The sequence below is a fragment of the Leucopleurus acutus genome (assembly GCF_964270905.1).
Source record: "Leucopleurus acutus genome assembly, chromosome: 2".
Taxonomy (NCBI): Eukaryota; Metazoa; Chordata; class Mammalia; order Artiodactyla; family Delphinidae; genus Leucopleurus; species Leucopleurus acutus.
In genome coordinates, this window is record NC_139143.1 from 52,358,317 (window position 1) to 52,385,447 (window position 27,131).

The 27,131-nt window shown below is 36.4% G+C and overlaps 1 protein-coding gene across 1 annotated transcript in view; it reads right to left on the reverse strand.

The window, feature by feature from the left end:
* HMCN1 (hemicentin 1) overlaps positions 1–27,131 on the reverse strand; it is a gene marked incomplete at its 3' end in the record, with an annotated part of 530,768 nt that overhangs the window by 230,453 nt on the left and 273,184 nt on the right. Inside the window, exons 20-30 of the mRNA XM_082833486.1 lie at positions 24,736–24,848; positions 22,641–22,800; positions 21,844–22,012; positions 18,673–18,800; positions 16,603–16,875; positions 15,522–15,617; positions 12,779–12,973; positions 11,663–11,793; positions 11,353–11,500; positions 9,273–9,399; positions 6,739–6,893 (exon numbers count right to left, since the gene is read on the reverse strand). Of these exons, the coding sequence (XP_082689612.1) occupies positions 6,739–6,893; positions 9,273–9,399; positions 11,353–11,500; positions 11,663–11,793; positions 12,779–12,973; positions 15,522–15,617; positions 16,603–16,875; positions 18,673–18,800; positions 21,844–22,012; positions 22,641–22,800; positions 24,736–24,848 (1,695 nt within the window). The remainder of the gene's footprint in view (positions 1–6,738; positions 6,894–9,272; positions 9,400–11,352; positions 11,501–11,662; positions 11,794–12,778; positions 12,974–15,521; positions 15,618–16,602; positions 16,876–18,672; positions 18,801–21,843; positions 22,013–22,640; positions 22,801–24,735; positions 24,849–27,131) is intronic.

A 27,131-nucleotide genomic window follows, 5' to 3' on the forward strand; every position in this document is an offset into this window, starting at 1 on the left:
GTACCAATTTACATTCCCACCAACAGTGCAAGAGGGTTCTCTTTTCTCCACACCCTCTCCAGCATTTACTGTTTGTAGATTTTTTGATGATGGCCATTCTGACTGGTGTGAGATGATATCTCATTGTAGTTTTGATCTGCATTTCTCTAATGATTAATGATGCTGAGCATTCTTTCATGTGTTTGTTGGCAATCTGTATATCTGATCAGAGATTTTAATGTTACTACTATGACTTGCTAAAGGCTCAGATGATGGTTAGTATTTTTTAGCGATAAAGTATTTTTAAATTAAGGTGTGTACTTTTTTTAGACATAATGCTTTTGTACATTTAACAGACTACAGTATAGTGTAAACATAACTTTTATTTGCACTGGGAAACCAAAAAAAATTTGTGTGACTCGCTTTATTGCAATATTTGCTTTATTGTGGTGGTCTGGAACAGAACCTGCAATATCTCAGAGGTATGCCTGTATTGTGAGGTAAATTTGATGGTGGAATAATTTTTCTATAAGGTGGTTTACTATATAAATCAGGGCAGCCAATTATGGCCCACAGGCCAGGCATCAAGATGCTGAACTAAGCACAGTTTTTGCATTTTTAAATGACTGGAAAAAATCAAAATAATGATAATATTTTGTGACATGTAAAAATTATATGAAATTCAAACTTCAGCACCTATTAAGTTTTATTGGAATATGGTCATGCTCATTTGTTTATGTACTGTCTATGGCTACTTTCACTTCTACAATGGCAGAGTTAAATTGTTGCAATAAATACCAAATGTGGTGTTCTCATTCCTTCTCACTGTTGCTCAGCTCACCATAAATTTCCGTGACACAATTATAAGCCAACAGCATTTCAAGTGCCATAAATATCACCATACCATGATATTTTACTTTACTTTTATTACCAGTGCATACTCCCCATGTCAAAACACACAAAAGAAAGAAAAGTAAGCTTTAAAACGTGCCATTTTTAAAGCACAGAACAGTGTGGATTATTTTGTTATTAGGTTCAATGGCAAAGCACTGAGTTTATTTTCTAATAACACTATAGCTGTTTTGAAAAAATACAGTGTACACTAACTCTATTAACCTAAGCACTTATCACAATATATCCCATTCAAAGAAAAACAACCGATAAATTAATATAAAATGGAATGTCTCATTAGGCAGAATTTCTTCACAAAGATAAAAAGTCAAAATGAGGCTACCATCTAAGTTTCTGAGTGGCTCATTTGTTAGCCAAGGAAGGAGAGCCATTTACCAACAGTGATTTAATTAAATCAAGAATGATTGCATTAGCAAACAATTATGCCTAAACTAATCAATTTAAGATGATCAGCCTTTCCATAAGAAAAACTGCTTGAAGAGTTGAGAAAACTGACAATATCAATAGTCTTTTTTTTTTTTAAAGGCAACTTTTCTGAACAGTATTCTTGGCTCTTGACAAATTGACATGTTACTGATACTGCTTAGCTGTCTTTTATTTGAGGAGTCAATGCCACGGTGAAGAAACTGAAGAATTAATCTCTAAGAATAGTCTGCATGGAACAACTACAGACAAAAATATTTTCAAAGAAGTTGAAAAAGCACTAATTTATTACAACCTGAAGTGGAATCTGCTAAGATGTGCTACAACTGATGGTGATAAAAATACGTGTGGGGCAGAAAAAGGTTTAGAGAAATTTACAAATTTTACATTTTAAATTTATTAAAATGTACAAGTCTATCATTATTCCTTGTACTATTCATCAGCATTTGTGTAAAATATTCATGTGTTATTGAAAGAGAACTGTCCATGGGGTATTTTACTTGCTCTTATGGACTTAAATATCATCAGTTCCACGAATTTTTGTCAGAAGTAGAAGGTGAATATAATGACTTGTTCTACCTTATAGCAGCTTAATGTCTTAATGGTGGTAAAGTTACATTTTAATTTTTGGAGCTTAGGACTGAGACTGAATTTTTTCTGAATGAGAATTGTCCTCAAACACTATTATTGAGTACTGAATGATTTTGGAATTTAGTTTTGCCATAAACTTGACAATGTTTCTTAATAAGTTCAACCTAAACTTACCAGATAAAACCAGCACTTGAATGCAAAATCTATACTGTTAGTACTCATTCTGTTGTTTGAATCACAAGTAATGTCAAGCTCCTCTACACATTTGCCATGCTGTCAAACAAAACTCAGATCTCGATTCCCCTACAAATTTGCAGTGAATATATTTTGAGCTCAACTTTCAGTTTCAACAATGTTTGGCAAACTTTGATGCAAATGCAAATGAAATTTCCACATTTTAAGTTCTTCTACCTCTGAAAACGAGGGCCTTCCATCTAACCTTCAATTGGAATTGATTAATTGGGAGTAGAATGGCAGGCCAAAAGTCAAATACCAAGAGAACATAACAGAATTCTGCAAATGCCTTTCAAGTAATGAATATGATCAATTAAAATCTTATGTTTGTGAAATGATATTAGTATTTGACAGTATCTACAGTATCTGAATGAAAAGACATTTTCAAAAATGAAATACATAAAATCTCCTTACATACCAGTATTAACAGATGAACATCTGCATTTAATTCTGGTGACAGGAATCATTAACTTTGAACTCTAATTAAGTAAAAAGTTATCACTCCAAAAGAAATCCATTCTCATTAGCAGACTTGTATTGCAACAAATTTTACAATTTTTAAAATTATCAGAAAAATAGAATATCATGAATAAACAATTGGTAGGCATTTCTTTCTATTGTTATGTAAGTACCTACATAATGTCCTTGATTTTGCCTCACAGTCTGCAAAGCCTAACATATTTGCCAACTTGCCCTTTATGAAAAAGGTTTGTCAAGTCCTGCTATAGATAATTAATTAATTTCAATTCAAGCCACCATTTTGAAATCTTAAGAAAGAACATTTTACTCAGACTTTCAATTTTTTTTTTTTTTTTTTTTTTGCGGTACGTGGGCCTCTCACTGTTGTGGCCTCTCCCGTTGCGGAGCACAGGCTCCGGACACGCAGGCTCAGTGGCCATAGCTCACGGGCCCAGCCGCTCTGCGGCATGTGGGATCTTCCCGGACCGGGGCATGAACCCGTGTCCCCTGCATCGGCAGGCGGACTCTCAACCACTGCGCCACCAGGGAAGCCCTCAGACTTTAAATTTTAATTTTGATTTGAGCCTACTGATGGAATCTGGAAACATACATCAAATTTTTAGCTGAAATTGTCTAAATAAACTGGCTAGCCTAATTAGTTGGATGATACATTAATGAAGTCAAAAACAGATGGGAACTCTACTTAATGCATTGTGGTAACCTAAATGGGAGGGAAGTCCAGAAGGGAGGGGAATCTGTATATGTATGGCTGATTCATTTTGTTGTGCAGTGGAGGCTAACACAACATTGTAAAGCAACCATACTCCAATAAAAACTAATAAAAATAAACAAATTAAATTAAATTAAATAAATGAAGTCAAGAACATAGGTTCAAACAACCCCTTACCCTCCATGAATGCTTTACAAAGGAATATCACTTGTATTGAAAAGAGTTCATTTTAAAAGTTTTTATTTATGAAATTGAGGAAAAAATTAGTCAAAGAACATTTCCAGCTGAAAGCAGAACAATAAACCATCTACTGTTTAAATCTTCCAGATAAATATTTCTTCCTGTTTCAATTTAATTCACGTATACTTTTATGAGACCTGTACTTCTGTTTGAGGAAGGGTGTTACAGGTAAATGTTATGAACCCACTGCACATTAAAATGTACCATGTATATACATTCAAAGACTTTTACACCATTTGGGGAAACTCTCAGACCTCTGAAACTTATGCATGGACTGCAGGTTAAAAATCTTTGCTTCAGAACTACTGGCTATGAATCTGCAGTCTCCCCACAGGTTATTAAAAGCTCTTTATTTCCTTTTTTTTCACATTCATTCCCCACCCCCCATGTCCCCTCCATCTCTTTTATTTTTCATCATATTTTGTCTCCATTTCTTCCCTAATTCAGGCACAATGTGCATTTCTGCCTTTCAGATGCATCAGACCCACCTGCTTTTTCCTCACGTTAGTATGTAAATAAAGAAAATGAATGAATAAACTGCATTATGAACCACATTCTCAACCTGCAATCTATATAAATATTTCTCACCGTTAGCCCAAGTATGGCATCTGTTTCATTTATTCTTAGGAATAAAAGCATTTTCACAAGCGAAATAAAATAAGCTTAAGATTACCCACTCAGAGGTGCAGACAAGCTTGCTAGAGAGGAAGTAGCATTATTTCCTGAGTTACTGAATACTTAAAACTTCACAGTGTTACAGTGCCTTTCATCTCAGACAATCTAAGAAGGTTTAGTCATTACAAAGCCCTCTCTTCTCGGTGCCTTAGGGCATCATACCAAATGAACAAGAAAATCTGAAATGAAAGAACTCAACTCCTATGGAAATAGGAGTCTTATTGAATCACCAAAACGTATTCATCACATTCTTTGGCAACAATACAACAATGTAGAGAAAACTATTCAACAGCTTAGGGGAAATATTGCACCTATTGTTCAAAAGGTTGGTTCTGGTAGGAGGCCAATGGTAGCAATACCACTTTTGTTTAACTTGGATGCCTGTACAGCTAATCTTTCAGTAACATTACTGTTTTTTGGAATACATGTCTGTTCACGACTGATTTCTTCCACAGGCTTCTATTTGTAGAAAGAAATGATTTAAAAGCCTGCATTAAATAAAATTTCTTTGACTCAAGAAAGCTATTTGAACTTTATATAAAGACAACTAACATTAAAAAAGGGAAATTTGCAAATCAGTGAAGTTATACAGAAATCAAGCCAGATTCTACATATATTTCAAGTTGCAAGACAATACAATCACTAAGTAGATAATAATAAATGAATAATATTCATTGAACTTTTACTGTAAGCTGGGAAATATAAAGTATCTAGCAATTGATCCTCACAATAACATTATTAAGTAGGTACTATTATTATCCCCATTTTATAGATGAGACCGAAGCTCAGAGGGGTCAGGCAATTTGTCCAAAGTTGCAAAGTTAGTAAGTGGCAGAAGCTGGGTCTGAACCCAAGTCCACTTACCTCAGAAGCCCAAGTTCCTTTTGTTTTTTTTAATTTTTATTGGGGTATAGTTGATTTACAATGTTGTGTTAGTTTCAGGTGTACAGCAAAGTGAATCTGTTATACATATACATATATCCACTCTTTCTGTTTTGTTTTTTTTTTTTAGATTCTTTTCCCATATAGGCCATTACAGAGTACTGAGTAGAGTTCCCTGTGCTATACAGCGGGGTCTCATTAGTTATCTATTTTATACAAAGTAGCGTGTATATGTCAGTCCCGGTCTCCCAATTTATCCTCCCGCCACCTCCCCACCTAACCTCTGGTAACCGTAAGTTTGTTTTCTACATCCATGACTCAAGCCATCACCGTCCAACAGAATTATAATTAAGACCACATATATAATTTAAAATTTTCTAGTAGCCACATTAAAAAGTAGGAAAATAATACATTTTACTTAGTCCAATATATCTAAAATATCCTCATTTCAGATGTAATCAATGTAAAATTATTACTGAGGTATCTTACATTGTATTTCCATATTAAGTCTTTGATATCTGGTGTGTATTTTATACTTACAGCTTGTCTCAATTTGGACTAGCCACATTTCCAATGCTCAACAGTCATGTGTGGCTGGTGCCTACCAAACTGAACAGTATGAATGAACAATTCATTCACCGAGCAAGTATTTCTTGAGAGCTACTGTGTATCAGACATTAAAGTGGAGAACATGCAAAACAAGGCCCTGCTTTTATGAAGTTTAGCTTCCTTTGAGAGAAATAGTAAATAAGTAAATAAACCCATAAGTAGGCAACTAAACTATCAGACAGTGATCCGTGCTATAAAGAAAACTAGGACAACGTAATAGAGAGTGGTGACGTGATTGGTTTGGTTTGGGAAGATCCTACAAGGAGTGACATTCCTGAGGTATCTAAACTTTCCTTGAGTGTCAAACGCTACACAAAGCAGAAGATAGTGCAGGAAGTAGAGCCACAATAAGCATGACTGGCCTAATGAGTCCTATTCCTTTCTATCATGCAATTCTTTGTGCCTGCAACATAATGTTCAAGTGCCTTCCTATGGCTCCTGGCATAAAAAATAAATGACTTTGGCAGTCACCTTCCTCAGGGGATATTGAGAATTTTAGTGAAATGAGGGCTACATACCTCTGATGGGGACTTAACTGAGAGAAAATAGCAGCACAGCCTAAAACATTTAAAATATTACCATGTGGTCTGAATAAAGGCCAAGATGCAATGAAAATAGAATAATTGAGTTGTTCTCATACCATCATCTTCATTGTATTTCATGCATCTCTACTCTTTTTAGAGCTTTTTAAAAACCCCTTTAGGGATACAGACATTTGATTTATCTTATACTAACAAATCAGGGCATACTTGACCTCTTAAGTGAGGTCATATGAAAATCACTAGACCCCTTGAAGAAATCCATACTTAATGATAAAATACATTAAAATTGGATGCAATGTTCTAGCCTAAAACACATGAAAATAGGCTTTTTCTTTTAAAGTAAGTAGCATTCCAAATTACTTGTATTGAATCAAAGAGCAGTTAACAGTAGAGCGAACCCTGATTTTCATGTATAATGAGAACTGATAATAACAGTAAAAAGCATAAGAACGTCACACTTACTATAGATAGTCAGTTTTATATCCTTGGCTTGTTTGCCAGCTGCATTAGACACAGTACACTGGTAGCGTCCCTTGTCACTTCTTCGTGCATTCTTTAAATGTAAAATTTGTCCTTTGTCTAGAAGTTCAATATTAGAATCTCCCAAAAATAAAGGCCTAGAAAAAGTAAAATTTTATTCCATGGGCCCATTTTTGTTATCCTAAATGTTTTCTCTTTTATTAATCACAACAAAAATCATTAAATCATATGACTTTAAAAATATGAATCAAAGTTGAGTTTTTTAGTATGAATCTAAAAAAAATACAATGATATGATTAAGTACTTCTGTTCAGAAGAACAGAATTATTAAACCACTTTACTAATGAAAGTAGATAATTATCACTCTGAGACAAAACTTCACTTAAACTTAAATTAAATGAATAATATTAAATTATTAAATTGAACTTCATTTCAAACTTAAATTGTTGAATAATATTAATACAAAACTTTATTTCTTTCATTCATACCCCCCCCCCTTTTTTTTTTTGGTTTACAAAGCCAAAATTTCTACCATCATTCAGAAAAGAAAAACTAAGTGTACAGGAGCTTCAAGCTAAGCAATATTATTTGTAAACTAATATTATAACACCTGGAAAAATATTTACAATAGAATGAATGGTTATTACTTACTAAAGACAATGATCATGCCAATTTTCCTAAAAAGTAGATACTGTAATAAATATAAATGCTTTTATAATCATAAATACTGAAAGATATTTACCCCAAAGGCAGCTCATATATATTTGTCAAGGAAGTCGTCTTCTACTATACAGAGTCATTTACTAACTACTATAAAATGCTTACTTCATGTTTGGCAGCAGCTTTATTTAATACTTAAAACATCATGGTAATTAAAGTCTATGATATCCTAAGAGTCATGCCTTTAAAATCCATTGATCTTCTTTCAGGAAGACCCATAGCCAGTTTTTAAAAAGCTGCAGTGAACTAGCCCCATGATAAATAGATGCACTGCTATATTAATAAGCCACCAATCAGACTACAAGGTTAAATGGAAACACATTTAATTTTCTGTGGTAGCATCCCATACTATTCCTTGGTATGACTCTTTTAAGTTCTCTAAAACTAAGAGAATAAAGTACCTTACTTTAATGCATTTTAACTGTTTAAAGAAGTGGAATACTTGATAATGCTACTCAAATTGAAGTAACTTTAAAACTTTCACTGATGGTTAATTATACAAGTAACACAAAAATTGAAACAAACAAAAAACCATTATAATAAGAAAAGGTCTCCTTGTATTACCCCTAATGTGAGTCTTTTCTCTAGACTTCTTAATGATTGTCAGTTTAGTTTGTGTTCTTCCACATGTTTTTCTAAACATTTTTCACCCATAAATGTATTGCTAGAGGAATCTAAAGTTGTTATACATAAATGGTATTGTATTATTGTTCTACTTTTCACTTGACAATAGCTATGGAGATAGTTTTGGCACATATAGCCTGATCTTACTCTTTTGAATTGCTGTCCAGTGTTTCATAATAAGACAATGCCATACGTCATCTATCCTCTCTCCCAATGTCAAGCTTTAAGCAGTTTTCACTTTTCTGCTTTCAGTGTTTCAGGGAGTATTCAGGGAGTCAAGCCTTCCTGCAGAACAGATGACCGACTTCCCTGTCCTAGACACCAGAAGTGTCATTGCTACATTATAGCATATGAGCATTTAAATTTTAATAGATATCAACAAATTGCCCTTCAGAGTACTAATTTACATTGTCCCATCAGAGTCCTATATCCTGATTTCCCATACTCTAAGCCAACACTTGATATTTTTCGAACCTCTACTTTTTCTTGCCAAACTAACCTATGAAAAACAAAATCACATTATTTTGCTTACCTTCTCCAAATTATTGAAGGTAAGCATCTTTTAATATATTTATTGATTAACTATATAACTTCTTAATTGCCTGTTTATACCCTCCACATATTTTTCTATGTTGTTTGTCTTTCTTATTGACATATAAAAAGTTTTTACACAATCCTTTATTTTATACACTGAAAACCTTTACTCTTTGCTATTTGTCTTAGACAGCTGCTTTCAGAAATTATAATAATACACAAGGGCCAAGAGAAACATCTAATTGCTCTTTTGTGGTTGTTCCTTTTTGACCATATATTAAACTAGCTTAAGCATGCATCTTGCTGTCATAAGCAAGTTTTCCTTTTTAATAATTCAAACAATTCCATGTAAAGACAAGATTATCTCTGTACTTGGATCTTGCATTTTTCATTCTTAGCCCTTAGTGTATATTTAGTGTATAATAAATGTGAGTTCCTCTGTGTCTCTAAAATAAATTCCCAGCATTTATGAAGTCCTACAATTCATAAATTCATAAATTTGAGACCATTTTTGAATATTGTTTTTCCTTCATGTTCATTTAATAATATTCTATGTGGTAAGATAATTAAGAGGGGGAAAATCCACATCTATTTCTAAACAATTGGATCGTTGTAACAAATACAGAAGAGGTACTCACTTGCCATCTTTGAACCAGTGAATAATGGGAAAGGGAGTGCCTTTGACTTGGCATTCAAGGGTGGTATCCTGGTTGAGGACAACTGAGACTTCACTTGGGGAGCTGGTACCTATTATGGTGGGTGGGACTTGAACAAAGACATTTTATCATGAAAATCTATGACTTAGCAAAAAGAGTGGGGAGTGAGAGAAGATAATGATTTCTATAATATTTCAACAAGATCTTAATGTTAAAAGTAAAATACCATAAAATAATCCCTTTCATATCACATCTGCAGACCCAAATGTCAAATTTAAACATAGGAACACGTTCATGAAAGATTTGATAGCAAGACAATTACTTGGAAGAATTATAGTAGTAAAGAACTCATTTTGAGGAGTATTAAATCAATGTACAAAAGGAGTTTAGAATATAAATGAGCAGTCAAGCTCATATAAGGAAATTTACTACTGCTATACGTTTTAGATAATGAATGACATAGTCAATGACAATCTTATAATGTTTCAATTCTATCATAGTGCTGTTTGACATATATTACCCTTGTCTCTTTTAAAGGGCTCCTATGCTAAAATTGTAAATGAGATATAATGTGAAAAGATTGTACTAGTTTTTATTCTCGGAATTATAAAGCATATTAAAGAGCTCCTATAAACTTCCCTGGTCTTTGAATCCTCCCCCTTTATATCACACTACCGTGCTTGATCTTAATCTCCAGAGCAATGATCAGCCATTAAAGGGTTTCAATAAGGGAGGGCTGTGATCAAATTTGTTTTAAGACCACACGGGCTTCTGAATGAAGATCGGATTCCAGTGGCAAATACTGGATGAAGGGGAGTAGTTAGGAGGCTATTACATTAATTCAGCTTATAAATTATAATTAACATGGAATTAAGAAGCAGATTTAACAGGATGTAGACAGATTTACAGAGTCAGGGAGAGGGAGGTAGGAAGAATGAGCACCAGGTTGTGTCAGAAGCAAGTGGATGGATGGAGATGCTGGTCACTATGATGGGGGTCACTGAAGGCGACCAGAACAGGCATTTACTGAGACCTTTCAGTTTTCTATGCCACTGAGATATTCAAGCCAAGATATTGTAGAGGAGAGCAGATATATCACCTGAGAGCTCAGGGAAGAAGTCTGAGTTGGAGATAAAAATGTGGGAGTCATCAGTGCACAGACAGCAGTCAAAGTCATGAGAGTAAATGAGTGCCAAGAGAAATAATGCCGATGAGACTAATGATAGAAAAGATCACTTTGTTTTTATAACCTATACTTAAATACAATAATGGTAATTTTAGCAGAGGAAATTCAAAGTACCTCAGGCTTTGAGAAGACTTATGAGAGAGAGAACTTGTATGTTTTAGCAGTTTACGAACAGTAATTCTAATGCAGCATCATTCCCAGACCTCACTTCCACTCCAGACTTACATATCATATGCCCTTTCGAGGAGCAAAACATTGAAAAGGAAGGAAGTCATTTTATCACAAAGTAAATTTTAATAAGCAAATATAATCTCACAAACTAAACTTATAGAAATTTTATGATTAAAACATTTTAAATGTTTTAAATCCCAATTTATTACAGCTGCTACCCATTCTCAGCATTCTCCCCACTTAATTAGAATCAGGGCTGAGATTGTTTAGTTATAGGAATTAATTAGAATGCAGGGGAGGGCGAATTTACTACCTTCCTCAGTTCAAGTACAACCTAGCAGCTTTAGGAGATGCTGGCAACATGAATGAATTTTACTGTGCATCATCCTGTATAGTTACTTCCCAACGAATTTCCTGACCACATCATTAGAGAAACTAACAAGAGCAGTAATTTAGTATTTTCTGTACAAGACAGTACCAAGTACCCATAGACATCGCTATATGATAATAACAAATACCTATACACTTTCTATATCACATGGTTCTGATTAACCAATATTAAAGACAAAAATAATAATAGAATAAAATGAATGATATTTCTCCTATCAATTTATTTTTCATCTCTTTATTCTTTAATACAGTTAATGCTGTCCTATATGAGAAATGCATCTGAACTGCAGTTTTTTAAAAGAATATTTTCCTTACCTAGCACATCGATGTTAAAATACTTTTGAGAAGTGCCTGCAGTATTAATTGCTTTGCAGGAATATCTTCCTGCATCCTCTGGAGTGGCTTTGAAGAGCTTTAATATCTTCCCGTTGCTCACAATCTGAATAGTGCTGCTTTCAGTCACCTTTTAAGGCCAAAAGGGTCAGTGTTATTTCCAATCCTAATAAAAATGCATAATTAAAATTTGAAGTAAAATTTTTATACTATTAATAAGAAAGTCACATTTGAATGATTTACTTCAGAGGGAGAGGCAAGGACCTATGCATATTTGGATGTCTCCATTTACCTGGACATCATCTTTATACCACATAATGATGGGAGATGGAGTACCTTCAACTTCACAAATGAGACTGGTCAGCTGGTTGACCAACACGGACACATTTGTTACTTGTTCTTTATCTTTAATTACTGGAGGAACTGCAAAAAGTGAGAAGTTGTAGTTAGCTAGTTTTAAATAAATATTATATACAAAGTTTCTTTCCAAAGGACTTTAGAAAGCAAATTCTGAGATACTTGATAGCTAGAAAGGCTGGTCATACTTAAGACAGCTTTTATTATGAAATGAAGAGTCTTGACCACTATATTTATAAGTAACTCATTGAATTTTTACTTTAATTATTATTTTAGAGTTTTGAATTAAGGATAAATTTAAGGGAGATCCTATTTATTTCACATACCACTCAAAATGCAAACTGCTAGAGTCTCAAGTTATGTGAGACTACTTTGCTGATGAGAATGAATATTGCCCAGTGTTTCTAGAAGCCAATATCCATCAAATTTCAAAATGCACATATCCTTTGACATGCAAAGTGCCGTATATACATGATTTCATTGAAGCATTACTTAGAATAGTAAACAAATGGTATCAAACCAAATGCTCATCATTACTAGAAGAAAGTTAAGTAAATCGTGGTATGGTGGGATGCTAGGTAGGCATAAATAAGAGTTAGGAATATTGAATAATCCCCAGGATAGAGTGTTTAATGAAATAGGCAAGGTATGGAGTAATGTATATAATGGTCTACTATAAATGCTTTTTGTATGTAAAAAAAAGAGGGTGAAATATATATTCATATTTCTTCATTTTTGCATAAAAATATCTCTGGGAAGATACATCCACACACACATATACCTAACAACTTTCCCTGCCCATAGGGAGGATAAGCAGATGGCTTAGCTCAGGTCCAGGGGACTTTTGACTTTGTATCTTTTTCTACCATTTGAACTTTCAGTGATAACAAATAAACCAATAAATGCAGTTAGACCACTACTTTTCTGGTCGATAACACGTCTATTCACATAAATATTAAATAACACTAGACTGAAAGAATAACATATATAAAAGAATCTGAAAATGTCACATATTCAGTTATACGATTTTAGCATTTCTATCTGTATTTACCATGGACTTTGAGGTTATATTTTCTCTCTGTGGTTCCCGCTTCATTGACTGCCACACAAATGTACTCCCCATTGTCATATGGCGTAACAGAAGCAATAACCAACAATGTACCATCTTCTAATATAGAAATACCAGGATCTCTGGCTGTCAGCTCTCTACCATTCCACAACCATTTGATGGTTGGTTTGGGGGTACCTAAATAAGAAATTAAAGCTTTGTGATATTTTACAACAAAAGTAGAAGTCACTATTAAATGGCAAATATCTTGAGGAGAAATAAAATTTGTTATGATTAGAACATGTACACTTAGGTACTATGCTTCTTTGAAGATATTGCTCCTGGCATGGGATTTTGATGAGATTATGGTATTTAATGCCTCTAATTCCTGATCAGTGTTAAAAGATGTATGGTTTGTAGTGCAGAATTTGATTAAAGTTGTTTTTATCAAGACATTCAGATCACAGTAAGCAAAGCAAAACATTTTCTTGAGTGAGTTTATGCTGCTAGTGGGGGGAAAAAGCTATATTAATTAAATGGACTAGAAATGGGGAGAGTTTTTGGATGAAAATAAAGGAAGAGCAAAAACAAGATGCTATCAGAGGAGTATACATGAAGATTGCTCAGAGTACATAAATGATGTACAGAAATGATGCTTCATGAGTCACATTTTAAACAGGCCTGATAGAGCAGAGATGAGGAACGTCTACTATCCACACATCTTCTGGGGATCCCATTCTGTTCAACAGAGGGCAATAGATTATTTCTTGACTTTTTATACTGAAAAGAAAGCTGAGAAAGCAGTGAGCAGAACGGCTTTCCTCAATTTATTTATGACCAAGAGAGTGAATGGAAGTTACATAACTCATGAATGAAAGTGATAAAAACCATCTTAAAATGCATCATGGAGTCAAAAGGACGTACCTGAAATAGACAAACAGTAAACTCTATAATAAGAATGTATTTATTTAGCAAACAATGTGCCAGGTACTATTCTAAGTACTTTCACATTTTACTTAATCTCTATAAAAATCAAAAAGCACATTCAATAAAATTAATATAATTGTATAAGACATGGCTAATAATCTTATATTAAAGCATAATAAAAATATTAAAGAATGGTCATATATCTAAGTACAAGAGAATGGCAGGAATACATAGAATGTGTCATCTAGGTTAAACTCAAATTGAGTTAAGGAATTATAAAAGTGACTGTGATTGACTATGAATGACTATGAACTAATAAAATGACTATACTTATGGGAAAAAACAAAACAAAAATATTCGCCTATTTCATCATCCTCATAGTAAGATGCTGACTGATGAGGAAGAGAAGAGAAAACTGATGGACTGCAGTTGTTCACGTTGTCAAGGAAAAAAGGGGGTGATAATCATTTCCTTACATCTTACTCATTCTTTTATGTGGTTCTCAAACTTCTCAATTAATATTTGTTAAGTTAATAAATGAAAAAGTAAATGAACAGGCAAAAGAAAGAAACTGTGTTCTATTTTATTTCTAAATGGTAGAACAACCATGGTCAAGATGAAATTCATGGCAAATAAAATGAAAAGGCATCTAGCTATTTTAAATGAACTCAAGAATTCTATCCCCGGTGAGAATAGAGTACTAGGAAGAGGTGGTATTTCAAAATGGAAAAGGGAAGTCCAAGCCAGCTTGGGAGTCAGGGATTCAGCGGAGAGTACCGAGCAATAGTGCCACTGGCAGGGCTCCATCAGTAGTAAGCACCCACAGAACTCAGCTGAACTTAAACCTTTCTCAAGGATCCTTCTCCAGGCCTTGCCTCCCTCCCCACTGGCTCCAGGAATAGTTACTGACAATTCTTTAGGTATCTGAAAATCTTGTTAAAGTTATCTTTCTTTTAATGCTGTTAAGAGAGGCAAAATCTTGCTACAGTAACAGAGACAGCCTTAAGGACCTTCAGCTGCCACTGTCTCCAGGGACAGGAGAGTTAAGAGTTACATGTGGGAGCACTAATGCTACCAGTGGCATGGAGCCCTCCAGGAGGTCACGGAAAGAATACTGCTTGGTCTTTGCCAGAACTGCTACAGACTCATTTGAGTCATTGCAGATGAACGCATATGCGAAAGAAAGGATGTTCTTAACCATCTATTGGGCATCCAGAGTAAGGTGACAGTGACAGTGCCTTTTTCACATCCTCTAGAGGAGAGAGAATAACAATCTCCTGCCAGGAAACATGGTGGGATAGAAAACCCAGAAATTCAGGGAGAGAAGGAGTCTGGACAAGCATCAGAGAGCCAAGTTACAACCTGGCTCCAGAATTACCAGGAGAGGATAAATCTAGAAAGAGGTTTTTAGAAAAGAAGTATCTAGAACAAACAAGGGGATTGCCCTAATTTATACCCCTGACTGAGATAAATATGCAAAGTTTGAATAGCCCTATCTGTCACATTTTAAAGAGAATTCTTGTCAAAAATACAATGAACTACAAGAAGTAACAGGAAGAAGCATGAACGACCTGGAAAACATGCTAGATAAGGCAAGTTTGAAAAAACAGAAGGTATTTCCAGTGAAGGAAATAAAACACCTGGGAGGGAAAAATACCTATTCAACCTAGTTGTTACTTGAAAGAGGGATTAGTTTCCATTATGCCCAAATGTTATAACGAGGACTGACAAGTAGAATTTTATGATGTTTGGGGTTCCATATAGAATTCGGGAAGAATACAACATTATGCCAATGCCCATGTGTCCGAGTATTCCACACCTTTTGCAGGACATGGAAATGCAATGCGTTGACTGGCCACTCTTTCTTGGAATGGAGTGTTATACGGAGGCTCTAGATCTTCCAGCGTAGGTGGTTCTGTTAGAAAAAGAAATGCATTATCACAGGCTTTCTTTGGGCAATATCGAACTCTTCTGAGGCTAAGTATGACACCTGCTTCTCTATTCCTACCTTGGCAATGGTATCCTCTCTGACAGGAGTGCTTTTCCTCCTGATTGGACATGGCTGGTTCCCGCCAGTCAACAAGATTTCACTATAAACATTATCTCCTCAGAGAAGTCCTACACGACAATTCAATCTAAAGTAGCCAACTGCTGGGAGCATCACCCTATTTTAATTTTCTACACAGCACGTCTCACGATCTGTACTTGCTTGCTTTCTGCCTACTTACAGAACCGCTCACGAGAGCAGGTGTTTTACCTTTGCCACTATTTCCTCCTCACTGCCCAGATCATGACAGACGCCTGTCAGGAACTTGATAAACACCTGTTGCTTGAAGGAATAAAGATTCATCTTTTTTTTTTTTTTTTTTTTTTCTGGCCGTGACACGTGGCCTGTAGGTTCTTAGTTCCCCTGACCAGAGATCGAACCCATGCCCCCCTGCAGTGGAAGCTTGGAGCCCTAACCACTGGACCGCCAGGGAAGTCCCCAAGGATTAATATTTAAACCCTCAAAATAAGGCCTACATCATTACAGGGAACAGTGGACCTCGATTTCTAGGGATTAATATTGAGTGCAAATTACCACTGTGAGGTAAATCCTACTCCAACCCACTCTGCCCACAATTTCTTCCAAACCAAAAATAGCGGGTGGGGCACTTATCTAGGATTGTTTCCACTGTCTACATCATCCAGGGCAACTCCATTTTCAAAGGTAAACAGTTTTGTAATGTATAGTTTCATTTCTTTCTGGAATCATTCTCCTTTCAAAGTTAACTAGAGAGTCATAAAAGTTATATAGAAATCTTCTGAAAGTGATCCAAGACCATCCAAGACTATATATTCTGTATAGACTCCAGGGTTTTTCCCCCACTGTACAAATATTTTCCTAGGCCAAAAATCACCTTGGACATGTAGCGTTATCTCCGTCTCATCACTGCCTGCTATGTTAGTAGCGACACATGTATATACGCCAGCATCGGAGAGCACAGCTTGGTCGATGCTGAATGTTCCATCTGGATGACTAATATGCTGCAGTCCATCAACCAAAATGGCGCTTCCACCTGTAAACCAGGTGATTACAGGAAGAGGTGTCCCTTGAGCACTGCATGGAATGTCCACTCTTTGACCAACTTGGACCTTCATAACTGTAGGGCCACGCTGTATCTTTGGAGGCACTGGAAACAGCAACTGAGTATTAATAATCCAAGTTTTAAAAAATTCCTCCTTTTCTCACTTTAAATGAGAGCTCCTTACCAAGAGGCATCCAGGCTCAGGCCACTTAACTAGCTGTGTGATCTAGGGCAATTCAGTGAATTTCCTGAGGCCTGTTTCCTTGATAATCTAGGCAAGATAACCTCTTCAATACCAATACACTGCAAGGGTTATGGGAAATAATGAATATAAAACTCCCCATTCCAAACTCGAGGAAAAGGAAGCATTTAATGATGTCAGATTTCTTATAATATGTAAATAACTTAAGGTTTAAAGCCCTCTTAAATGGCAATCCAGTTAATCTCTAGCATCTAAGTGAGCAAAACAAAAAGCATTTCTCTCCACGTATTCTTAGTTTTTGTTCTCTTTGTGGAAGGTTTAGCCAGACAGTACGAAATATTTCTAATAAAAGCTTTTGTTAATTTCAGAGAAGAAAATCAAGATAAAGCCTCTATTATTTCCCTTTATCTACATTCCTTCAGAAATTTAAATGAGATAATTTATCAAAACACTGGCAAGTAGTATGGCGTTCCACATACAAGCATTATGAACTATAATCAAGTTGACTCATAAGAATATGATTAGAATTTATGTACTTTACTTCCCTAACAAACCCCATTCCTCTGTCCTTTTGTTAAAACTTAATATTTAACCAGTATATTCTAAAGGTTTTCCCTTACAACAAACTTTTAAGTTTGATAGTACAGGCATACTTTATTTTATTTTATTGTGCTTTGGTTCATTGCACTTCACAGATATTGCAATTTTTACAAATTGAAGTTTTACGGCAACCCTGCATTGTCAAATGACGGTTAGCATTTTTTAGCTATAAAGTATTTTTAAATTAAGGTATGTACATTATTTTAAAAGACAGAATGCTATTGCACACTTAATGGACTACAGTACAGTGTAAGCATAACTTTTATAGGCACTGGGAAACCAAAAAATTTGTGTGACTGACTTTATTGCCCTATTTGCCTTATTGAGATGGTCTGGAACTAAAACAGTAATATCTCCAAGATATGCCTGTATTATTATCATCACTTTATGAAAGAGAAAATTAAATATAGAAGAGGGGAGGTAATGTGCCTAATGCTAGTAAATGACAGAACTCTCATTGGATTTCATATCCCACAGTCAAGAGGACGCTACTGCAGTGACTGATCGCAGAGTGAAATCAGGTCAAAACTATTGGAGAAAATTTCTTCTGATATTTGAATGTGTGGCTTACAGTATGCGCTCACTAAGCATGTGTTGAATGAATGAGTAATTATCAATAGATAGACTATGGCAAATTGAGAGAAGAAAGCAGACTACCTAGAGAGTTTTAAAGTAGTTAAAGAATCCCAGGAGCAGAATGTTTTCAGTGGCTGAGCTCTATAAACATTGAAAATGACCATTTATATGCTATTAAGTTCTTCCTTGGGCATTCACATTCACTTCAACAAAAAGCCACCAGTCTAAACACATTTTCTTTTTTTATGGTGTATCAACAATAGTCATAAGTGACTGTAGACATCTAGTAAAATTGACATCCAAAATTTTAATACTGTGCATCTGAGGAAAAAGGGGAGAGATGTTTACAGAGGGCAGATAAAGATTTCAGAGTAACTGAAAGGAAATCACAAGTCTCAGATTTTAGAAAATTTTTCTATAATTACTCTCTATACAATTTGAGGTTAATTATCAAAGAAACTGGGACAATAGGTCTCCCTGTGGCCAGTATATGCCATAGCATATGCCTTCATTTCAAAACTCACCATGGACATTTAATTTAACAGACTGAGTCACGTTCCCAGCAATATTTGTGGCAACGCAAAGATACATCCCACTATCTGAAACGCGGGTCTCAGTGATCTTCATTGAACCAGAAGGAAGGAACGTGTGTCTAAAAGAAAGAAACCAGAGAGTAGACCATAAAGTATGAGGATTTAAATATCCCCTATGCAGCTACAATTCAATGTGAAATTACTACTCTGCAAGCTCTTTTTCAAACCATTCTCCCATCTATAATGTCATTTCTATACACCTTAAAAGTCAGGAATTTTCATAATTATCAACATTGTCTTGTGTATTCTGTATGATGTTCTTACAAATACCAAATCAGTTTTCTTTTACATTTAAATCTAATGTAAGGGCCTGACATCGTCAAATAATTGTACATCTCTCTGCTTTGCTAAGTTGCAACTTTACAAAGCAAATGTATAGTTTAATAAACTTTAAATATACTCTGAACACATTATTGCTTTTTTCTACAATGCTTGATTTAAAAGTTTAGCATCCTAAAATAAAGGCAAAAAAAGGTACATATGCCATTCTCAGATATATACAGAATATATTCCTCTTATATAGTTAGGTAAACCAGATCTACATATAAAAATGTTATTATGTTAATTGTGCTAAAATAGCTTTAACAGGGAGGGGGTCAAATAGACCTACTTACTATCAAGATTTCTCGTAAGCTAAGACAAATAAAGTGTGCTATGGGCCCAGAGACAGACAAATAGATAAACAGTTAAAGATGGAACCCCCCCACTTCAAAAAAAAGACTTAAGCATGTATGAGAACTCAACATGTAATATGTAATATCAGAGGTGGTGTTACAAAAAGTCAGGAAAGGACTGACTATTCCAAAATGGTGTTGGGCAAGTGGCTCTCCACATGGGAAAAATAAATAAATAAAATTAGAGCACTACCTAATACCACACACAAAATAAAAATTCAGATGTATTAAAATCCAAAATGTGAAAACAAACTTAAAAATTGCAATAAAACACTGGAGTTCTGTTTATGATCTTCCTAAAGCAGAAATCTAAAAAAATAATAGATTAACACCTTGAGCTACATAGAAATTTTTAAATTCTGTACAACCGGACACCATACATAAACCTGAAAGGCTAGGAGTAGACTGAGAGAAGATATTTTCAACACGTACAACAAACAAAGGATTGTTATTGAGAACAAAAACCAAATTTCTACATTCAATAAGAAAAAGAGAAACAAGTCACCAGTACATTGCAGCAGGTTTAAAGAGGCAATTCACAGATAACACAAATGGCCAGCAAACAAGGGAAAACATTCCAGGCTCACTAGAATTCAGTCACGTGAAAAGTAAGACAGTTGCAAGACACCATTTCACATCCAGACGAATGGCAAAAAATTTTAAGTCAGTCAACACCATGCAGTGATTATAATGTGGCAAAAGGTACACTTATATTCTGTTGATGGAAGGTAAATCAGGATTGCCCCTTCAGAAGGCAGTTAAGCACGGTCTACAAAGGTGAAAATAGTAATTCATTCTAACTAGAAATTGGGGTTCTAGGTACAAGACGCAAAGAAACATGCATATGCATACAAAGAGAGATATAAAAAGATATTCCCTGATGGGCTTCCCTGGTGGCACAGTGGTTGAGAGTCCGCCTGCCGATGCAGGGGACACGGGTTCGTGCCCTGGTCCGGGAGGATCCCACATGCCGCTGAGCGGCTGGGCCCGTGAGCCATGGCCGCTGAGCCTGCGCGTCCAGAGCCTGTGCTCCGCAACGGGAGAGGCCACAGCGGGGAGGGGCCCGCGTACCGCAAAAAAAAAAAAAAAAAAAAAAAAAAAAAAAAAAGATATTCCCTGAAAAGCCGTTTCTAAAACCAAGAAAAAGAAAAGAAGAAAATGTAGAAAGACAAAACAAACAAGAACATGAATGTCCATACACAGGGAAATGTATAAATAAAATGTAGAATATGTATATGGTAGTTAAAATGAATAAACTGAATATATGTATAAGATGGCTAAATGTTGACTCAATAAAGCAAGCAGTAGAATAATAATATAGAACATGTTACAATGGTAAATTGAAAACAAGTACACAAAACAAAATTAAAAATAGAGAAAACAATATTCTATACTATTTAAGGATGTATGCATAGGATATACACCAAGTCTGTGTCAGTGTTTGTGCCCCTGGGAAGGGAGAAAAGAGATTATGACTGAGGAGGGGAACAATGAAACTTCAACTTTATCTGAAATGTGGTATTTCTTCTATTCAAAAATATTCGAGGCAAATATTTTTTCAAACGAATAGTAAAGTAGTTCTTAATTGTTTACTTTTTTTCTCACCAGTGGTAGGGAAACTACTGTGGCATGAATTTATAGCTTCATAACCATACATCAACAAGTCTAACAGACAATAACTAGAGACTGTAATTCTTATTCCGCCAGTAACTTCTGGCATGATGTTGAGTTAAAACAGTAACTGCTACCATTCTTTGAGAACCAGAGACGGGATATGGAATGTACATTATCTTATATCATCCTTTCAGGTATTATACCCATTTTATAAACAAGAAATCTGAGGTTCAAAGAGGCCCACTGAAAAAAACTGCCTAAGTTTCAGGTAAGCTTTAAGTGGTGGAGGTAAATTAAAACTCACACCAGCATGGCAACAAAGGTTGCGCCCTTAAGGGCTCTGGCATTCTGCTTTCCAAGTCACTTAGCCTATCAAATATATTGTTTCAGTGGGCCTTTATTTGTATAAGAGTTTAAGTTCAATCAAGAAGATTTTTACAAAGTCATCTAATGAAAGTCAAATCCTAGATATTAGAGAATGTATTGTGTTTTATTGCTCATCTGGGATTACTGGAATTTTATACTATGCACTTTGTGCTAACCAGGATCTACATACAAATCCACTCCATTTTCATAACTACCTTGTAGAATGCACCAGTGGGAAATTATGTCAAAGCTGGGTGTTAGCATTTCTGCTATTAAAGAATGACTTAGAAGGTATATATACTTTCTGTAGGCTCGAATGTACGTGTAAATTACCTCAAATTTAAAAGGTTTTTTTTTTTTTTTGAGACATTTGAAAACCTGAACAAGTACAGTCACCTGTCCCAAGAGATTATGTTTCACATGTTTCGATTCATCCCAGGTCCCCTACCTTGGAGAGAATGGCGAGATGAGCTGGGTTTCTTTGGCCCAGGTAATTATGGGTGGGGGTAAGCTCTTCACTTCACATGGAAGTGTCACCTCTACCCCTGCAAGGACTGAGATCTCAACAGGCTTATCCTGGGACAGTCCTCGTTGATCTCCGAACACTCTGGGCCTTACTAAAATAAACACAAGTTTTGAAAGGGAAACAGTACATTGAAAACAAAGCACACTTTAATTCACACTAAAATGGGGACTACTAATATTCTTCAGTAATTTGCAAAAAGATGCTGTTTGTTCCAAAGTCTCAGGACGTATCTAAAGCTTTCCATTAACACACATCGTGAAAGCTTAAAGGAAAAGGACTAGAAAGTTTTCCTTTTTAGCTCCTTCTTTCAGAACACAATGCAGAGGTCAGCTGAAATGCCCTTTTGGAATCTAGCATCTGTAAAAGCAACCCCTCAAGGCAGAGCACTAACCAAGATATAGCTGAGGTTTGGCTTTGTTTTAACTAAGTTTTAACTAAGTGGTGTTTCCAAAGAGGGTTGGGTGACATAAGCATACTCCTTGGGAAAACACCATAAAATTTTTCCGCAAGGCTATACAATTCCTCTCCCTTTAAATCAGAATCTAAGTAGAGGAGATGTTGGTTGGCAGGAAAAATGCATTTTTTGTACAGAACTATAAACTTGGAAAAGTAGTTCACTTTAGGGGTATAGCCCTCTAGTAACATTATTTGGGAGAGAAATGTGAGTTTTGGCAGACAGACAGCGTCAAAGAAAAACATTCCTCCCCGAGGGCTCTCACCATAGACAGTCAGCTGCACTTTCCTTTTGGCGTAGCCCGCTGCATTGGTGGCGGTGCAGACGTACTCCCCGCTCTCCTCACCTCCAGGGGACACCACATACAGACTTCCGTCAGCCCCTGCGGAAAACTTAGCACTGCTGGTGGAAATCCGCTCGCCCTTCTGCAAAACAACACAGAGCAAAAAGTGTTTTTTAAGATAATAAAGGAGTGACTTAATGTCTGGAAGAAAAGAGAGGAAGAAAAAAATCTCTAAAGGGGAAAATACTAGACTGAAAGAATGTTAATTTGAAGAAAGCTCTTTGTAAGAAAAATTAAACAAACAATGCAAAGGTGACATTTCTTCATACCAAACTAGATCCCCTTCATTCCAAAGCTACTTAAAAGTGGAGGGCATGGGGTTTCTCTGGTGGCGCAGTGGTTGAAAGTCCGCCTGCTGATGCAGGGGACACGGGTTCGTGCCCCGCTCCGGGAAGATCCCACATGCCGCGGAGCGGCTGGGCCTGTGAGCCATGGCCGCTGAACCTGCGCGTCCGGAGCCTGTGCTCCGCAACGGGAGAGGCCACAACAGTGAGAGGCCCGTGTACCGCTATAAAAAAAAAAAAAAAGTGGAGAGGATGAGGTAGCAGCAGATGGGATGAGTGTTTGTGCTAAGCCAGGTACCGTTCTGAGCACTTCACATGAATTAATTATGTTAATGCTCACAACAATCTTATGAGTAGGAACTACCACAACCCCTGTTTTACAGATGACAGCATTAAATCTGGGGGCTTGGCAGAGTAACTTGCCCAGGGCCAAACAGTTAGTCAGTGGTAGAACTGGAACTCGAACCCAGGCAGGCAGGCTTGGGGGCCTAAACTCTTAACTTCTGTGCATGATCCCAGCTCAAAGGCCATCCTGTAAAGAAGATTTCATTTTTACATTTCCCTAAAATGCATTAAGCTTCTACTCAGTACCAGAGACTGTGCAGTTTGGGGGATCCGCTTCACCACCATATTTTTGTGCCCAGGATGCAGAAATCTTAATCTTTCAATTTAATTTACGGATGTCAAAACCAACTTCTCTATATTTCAGAGATTTTTAGAAGTATAAAATTAGATGTTATGACAAAATACTTTGGTTGTGACCCTAAATATACAAACGCCATATTTCATTATTATGCCACCATTTTATATTACTTTCTCTCTACCAGATTTAATCTGCAGAAAATATGCCACCTTCATGGCTGTTGAAAGATGGAAAGGACTTCCTCAGGAAATGGAAGAAGGAAGTCCTTCTTTCCTCACTGCAAGAACATAAGGAAAAGCCAGAGAACTTCACGACAGGGATACTGAGGGGGATAAATGAGTTCATCTATGTGTCTTATTTTGGCTTCCAGAAGAGCAGAGTCCAAGATAAAGATTTGGAGTCAGGAAGTTTACTTGGAAAGTGATTCCCAGGGGCTTGAAGAGGACAGTTGGAAAGTGAGGCAAGAAGGAAGGAAAGCTAATAAAGGGTTTCACTGCCCTGGTTTCCTCCGTGGCTGGGCTTATAAGCTCAGTGTGCTCGGGGCCCTCTGAGAAACTATGTAGATGCACCCCAGAAGGATTTTTCTGATAGATGAGAAGTGGGACATTTATATGGGACACCTCCCTCTCCCAGGATTTAATGTTCTTGTACACCCTGACCACTCAGCAGGCTAAGTGGCGTTGTGGGGTTTTGGAGAAAGCCCTGAGTCCCCAAACTAGAGAGGTACATGCAAGAAGAGTGACCCTGGCAGAGACCATGGAACAGTCCACCAGAGCTGAGCTTAAGTCAAAAGGGTTTAGGCGATGCGGCAAGGAGTAAAAAAGGATCTGCTCCAACATGTGAAGTGCTTAGAAAAGTCCCCGGCGCAAAGAATGTGCTGCATTAGTGTTCACTGTTGTGTTAATACTATTTAAGCATCAAGTAGTTGAATGAACTAAGGACATTTTAAGGTCCCTTCTAAGACGTATGACTATGGGTTCTCCTTTCTGTAAGGTTCTATGGTACAGTGACAAGTTCCATGTATGAAAATATTCAAATATTGTTGTAGCAACACATATTATTAACAAACATCACTAGATACGTCATTTACCTTGGACCAGATGATAGATGGTTTGGGGATTCCACTTGCCTTGCATGGTAAAGTTACTGGAATGCCTTCAATGGTGCTGAGTACCTGCTGTCCATGCTGAATGGTTGGCAGAACTGGAAAAGGAAGCAATATGCAGAATCTGAGCACCCGTCCTTCCATTTAGCCTCACAAGTTTCAAGTTGAACATTTTCAGGATATACGAATATTTCTAAAAACTAGCAAAGACAACCTTTTCTGTTAGAAACGTATGGCAATTTGTAAGGGAGTGTAATAAAGTAAATAAAATAGTTGCAATCTGAAGGATTTAATAAACACTTAAAATCAAGTAGTAAATTAAGTTGATTTTGCTAACAAAAATAAGAGAGAACTGAAGGAAATCGTATTTTCAGGAAATTCAAGCTAGAACTACAGAGTTACACACTTAACGTATCTTACACCATTCTCCATTACCCCATTAAGCTGCAGTGAGCTGACTTAACCTCACCTCCAGAGAAATGGACTGTTTAACCACTACAGATTAAATACCTGTCTATACACAAGAATCACTTAGCAAGCTACTAAATTTAACCTCGAAAATAGAATCTATTTTTGTAAAAGGAATTCAAAAGTAAAGCTTGAAAGGCCTCAGGAGTTTACATTTAAAAGTCTAAAATACAAGATTTTAAGTCAATATATATATATATTTTTTGCGGTACGCGGGCCTCTCACTGTTGTGGCCTCTCCCGTTGCGGAACACAGGCTCCAGACGCGCAGGCTCAGCGGCCATGGCTCACGGGCCCAGCCGCTCTGCGGCATGTGGGATCTTCCCGGACCGGGGCACGAACCCACGTCCCCTGAATCGGCAGGTGGACTCTCAACCACTGTGCCACCAGGGAAGCCCAGTCAATATTTTTCACTAAGAATGCATATCTTTTGACTTTAGAAAGCAACTAAAGAATTGACATTATATGATTGGAAGCAAAAGGAAAGGGAAGACTTCATCATTCTATTCTGTATATATCTGTTCATCATAACCAACGTGCATACAAAAAATCATCAATACTCAATGTTCTCAAAATAAAGAATTTGATTAAAGAAGCTCCCAGGGACTTCCCTGGTGGTCCAATGTTAAAGAATCTGCCTTCCAATGCAGGGGACACGGGTTCCATCCCTGATCAGGGAACTAAGATCCCACATGCCACAGGGCAACTAAGCCCACGTGCCACAAATACTGAGCCCGGGTGCCTCAACTAGAGAGAAGCCTGTGTGCCACAAACTACAGAGCCCATGCATTCTGGAACCCACGCACCACAACTAGAGAAGAGAAAACCTGCACACCACAGCTAGAGAGAAGCCCGTGCTCCACAACGAAGAGCCTGTGCACTGCAACAAAAGATCCCGCATGCCTCAACAAGGATCCCGCATGCTGCAACTAAGACCCGACGCAGTCAAAAAAGATAAATAAATTAATTAAATAAATAAATAATAAATCTTTAAAAAAAAAAAAAAAAAAGCTCCCATACGTGAAAGTACCTAACATAGCGCAAGGAACGTAATGAAAGCCCAATATATACCAGGAATTTCCTTTCCTTCCCCCAGAAAGATGAGACTGGAGCTGTTCCCTAGAGCTCAAGCACTCACTGTGGCTCTTGTTTTTAAGTCAAATTTCTCTAGAATTATCCCAGCTACCCTGGAGTAGAAGTTTGCCAGAACAAGAGAAACCAGAGACTTCAGTGCAAAAGCTTCCTTTTGAAAGGCTTAGATGAGCTTTGCTACATCCTTGCATTTTCCTAAGGCTGCGATTATTCTTTAGATCTTATCTTCTTAAAGAATTGGCAGTAAATTCCCAGCCACAGACAAGAATGTCAGGCTACTCTCTAAAGTGAGAAATTTAATCCAGAATCATCATGGAATAGTCAACTTTCAACTTTGCTGTCATTTTATGGCAACATGGAATAAGCCATTTTCTTAAATACATATTCAGTTCGACAGCTATACAGGCAAGTGGCAAATTTAGGCAACGGTTTTCAAATCTGATGACATTTGAGTATGGAAGAGTTTTTCTTTCCAGATTGTCAATCTATGTAAATCAACATGACAATTAAATAGTTTGTCATTTTAATTTGCACATATTTATATGGGCATTCGTTAATTCAATTCTTCTAAGAATTCTTTGAGAGCCTTTGATTTACAATGTGGTGTTGATTTCTACTGTACAGCAAAGTGACTCAGTTATACATATATATATATACATTCTTTTTTAAATATTCTTTTCCATTATGGTTTATCTCAGGATATAATAAATACTCTTAAAAGTGGAGAGGCAGAGTGATGAAATTAACATAAATACAGAGGTATACAGAATTTGTGATACTGGATCACATCCAGCTCAAAGGCAGATCTGTCCTCTAAACAGC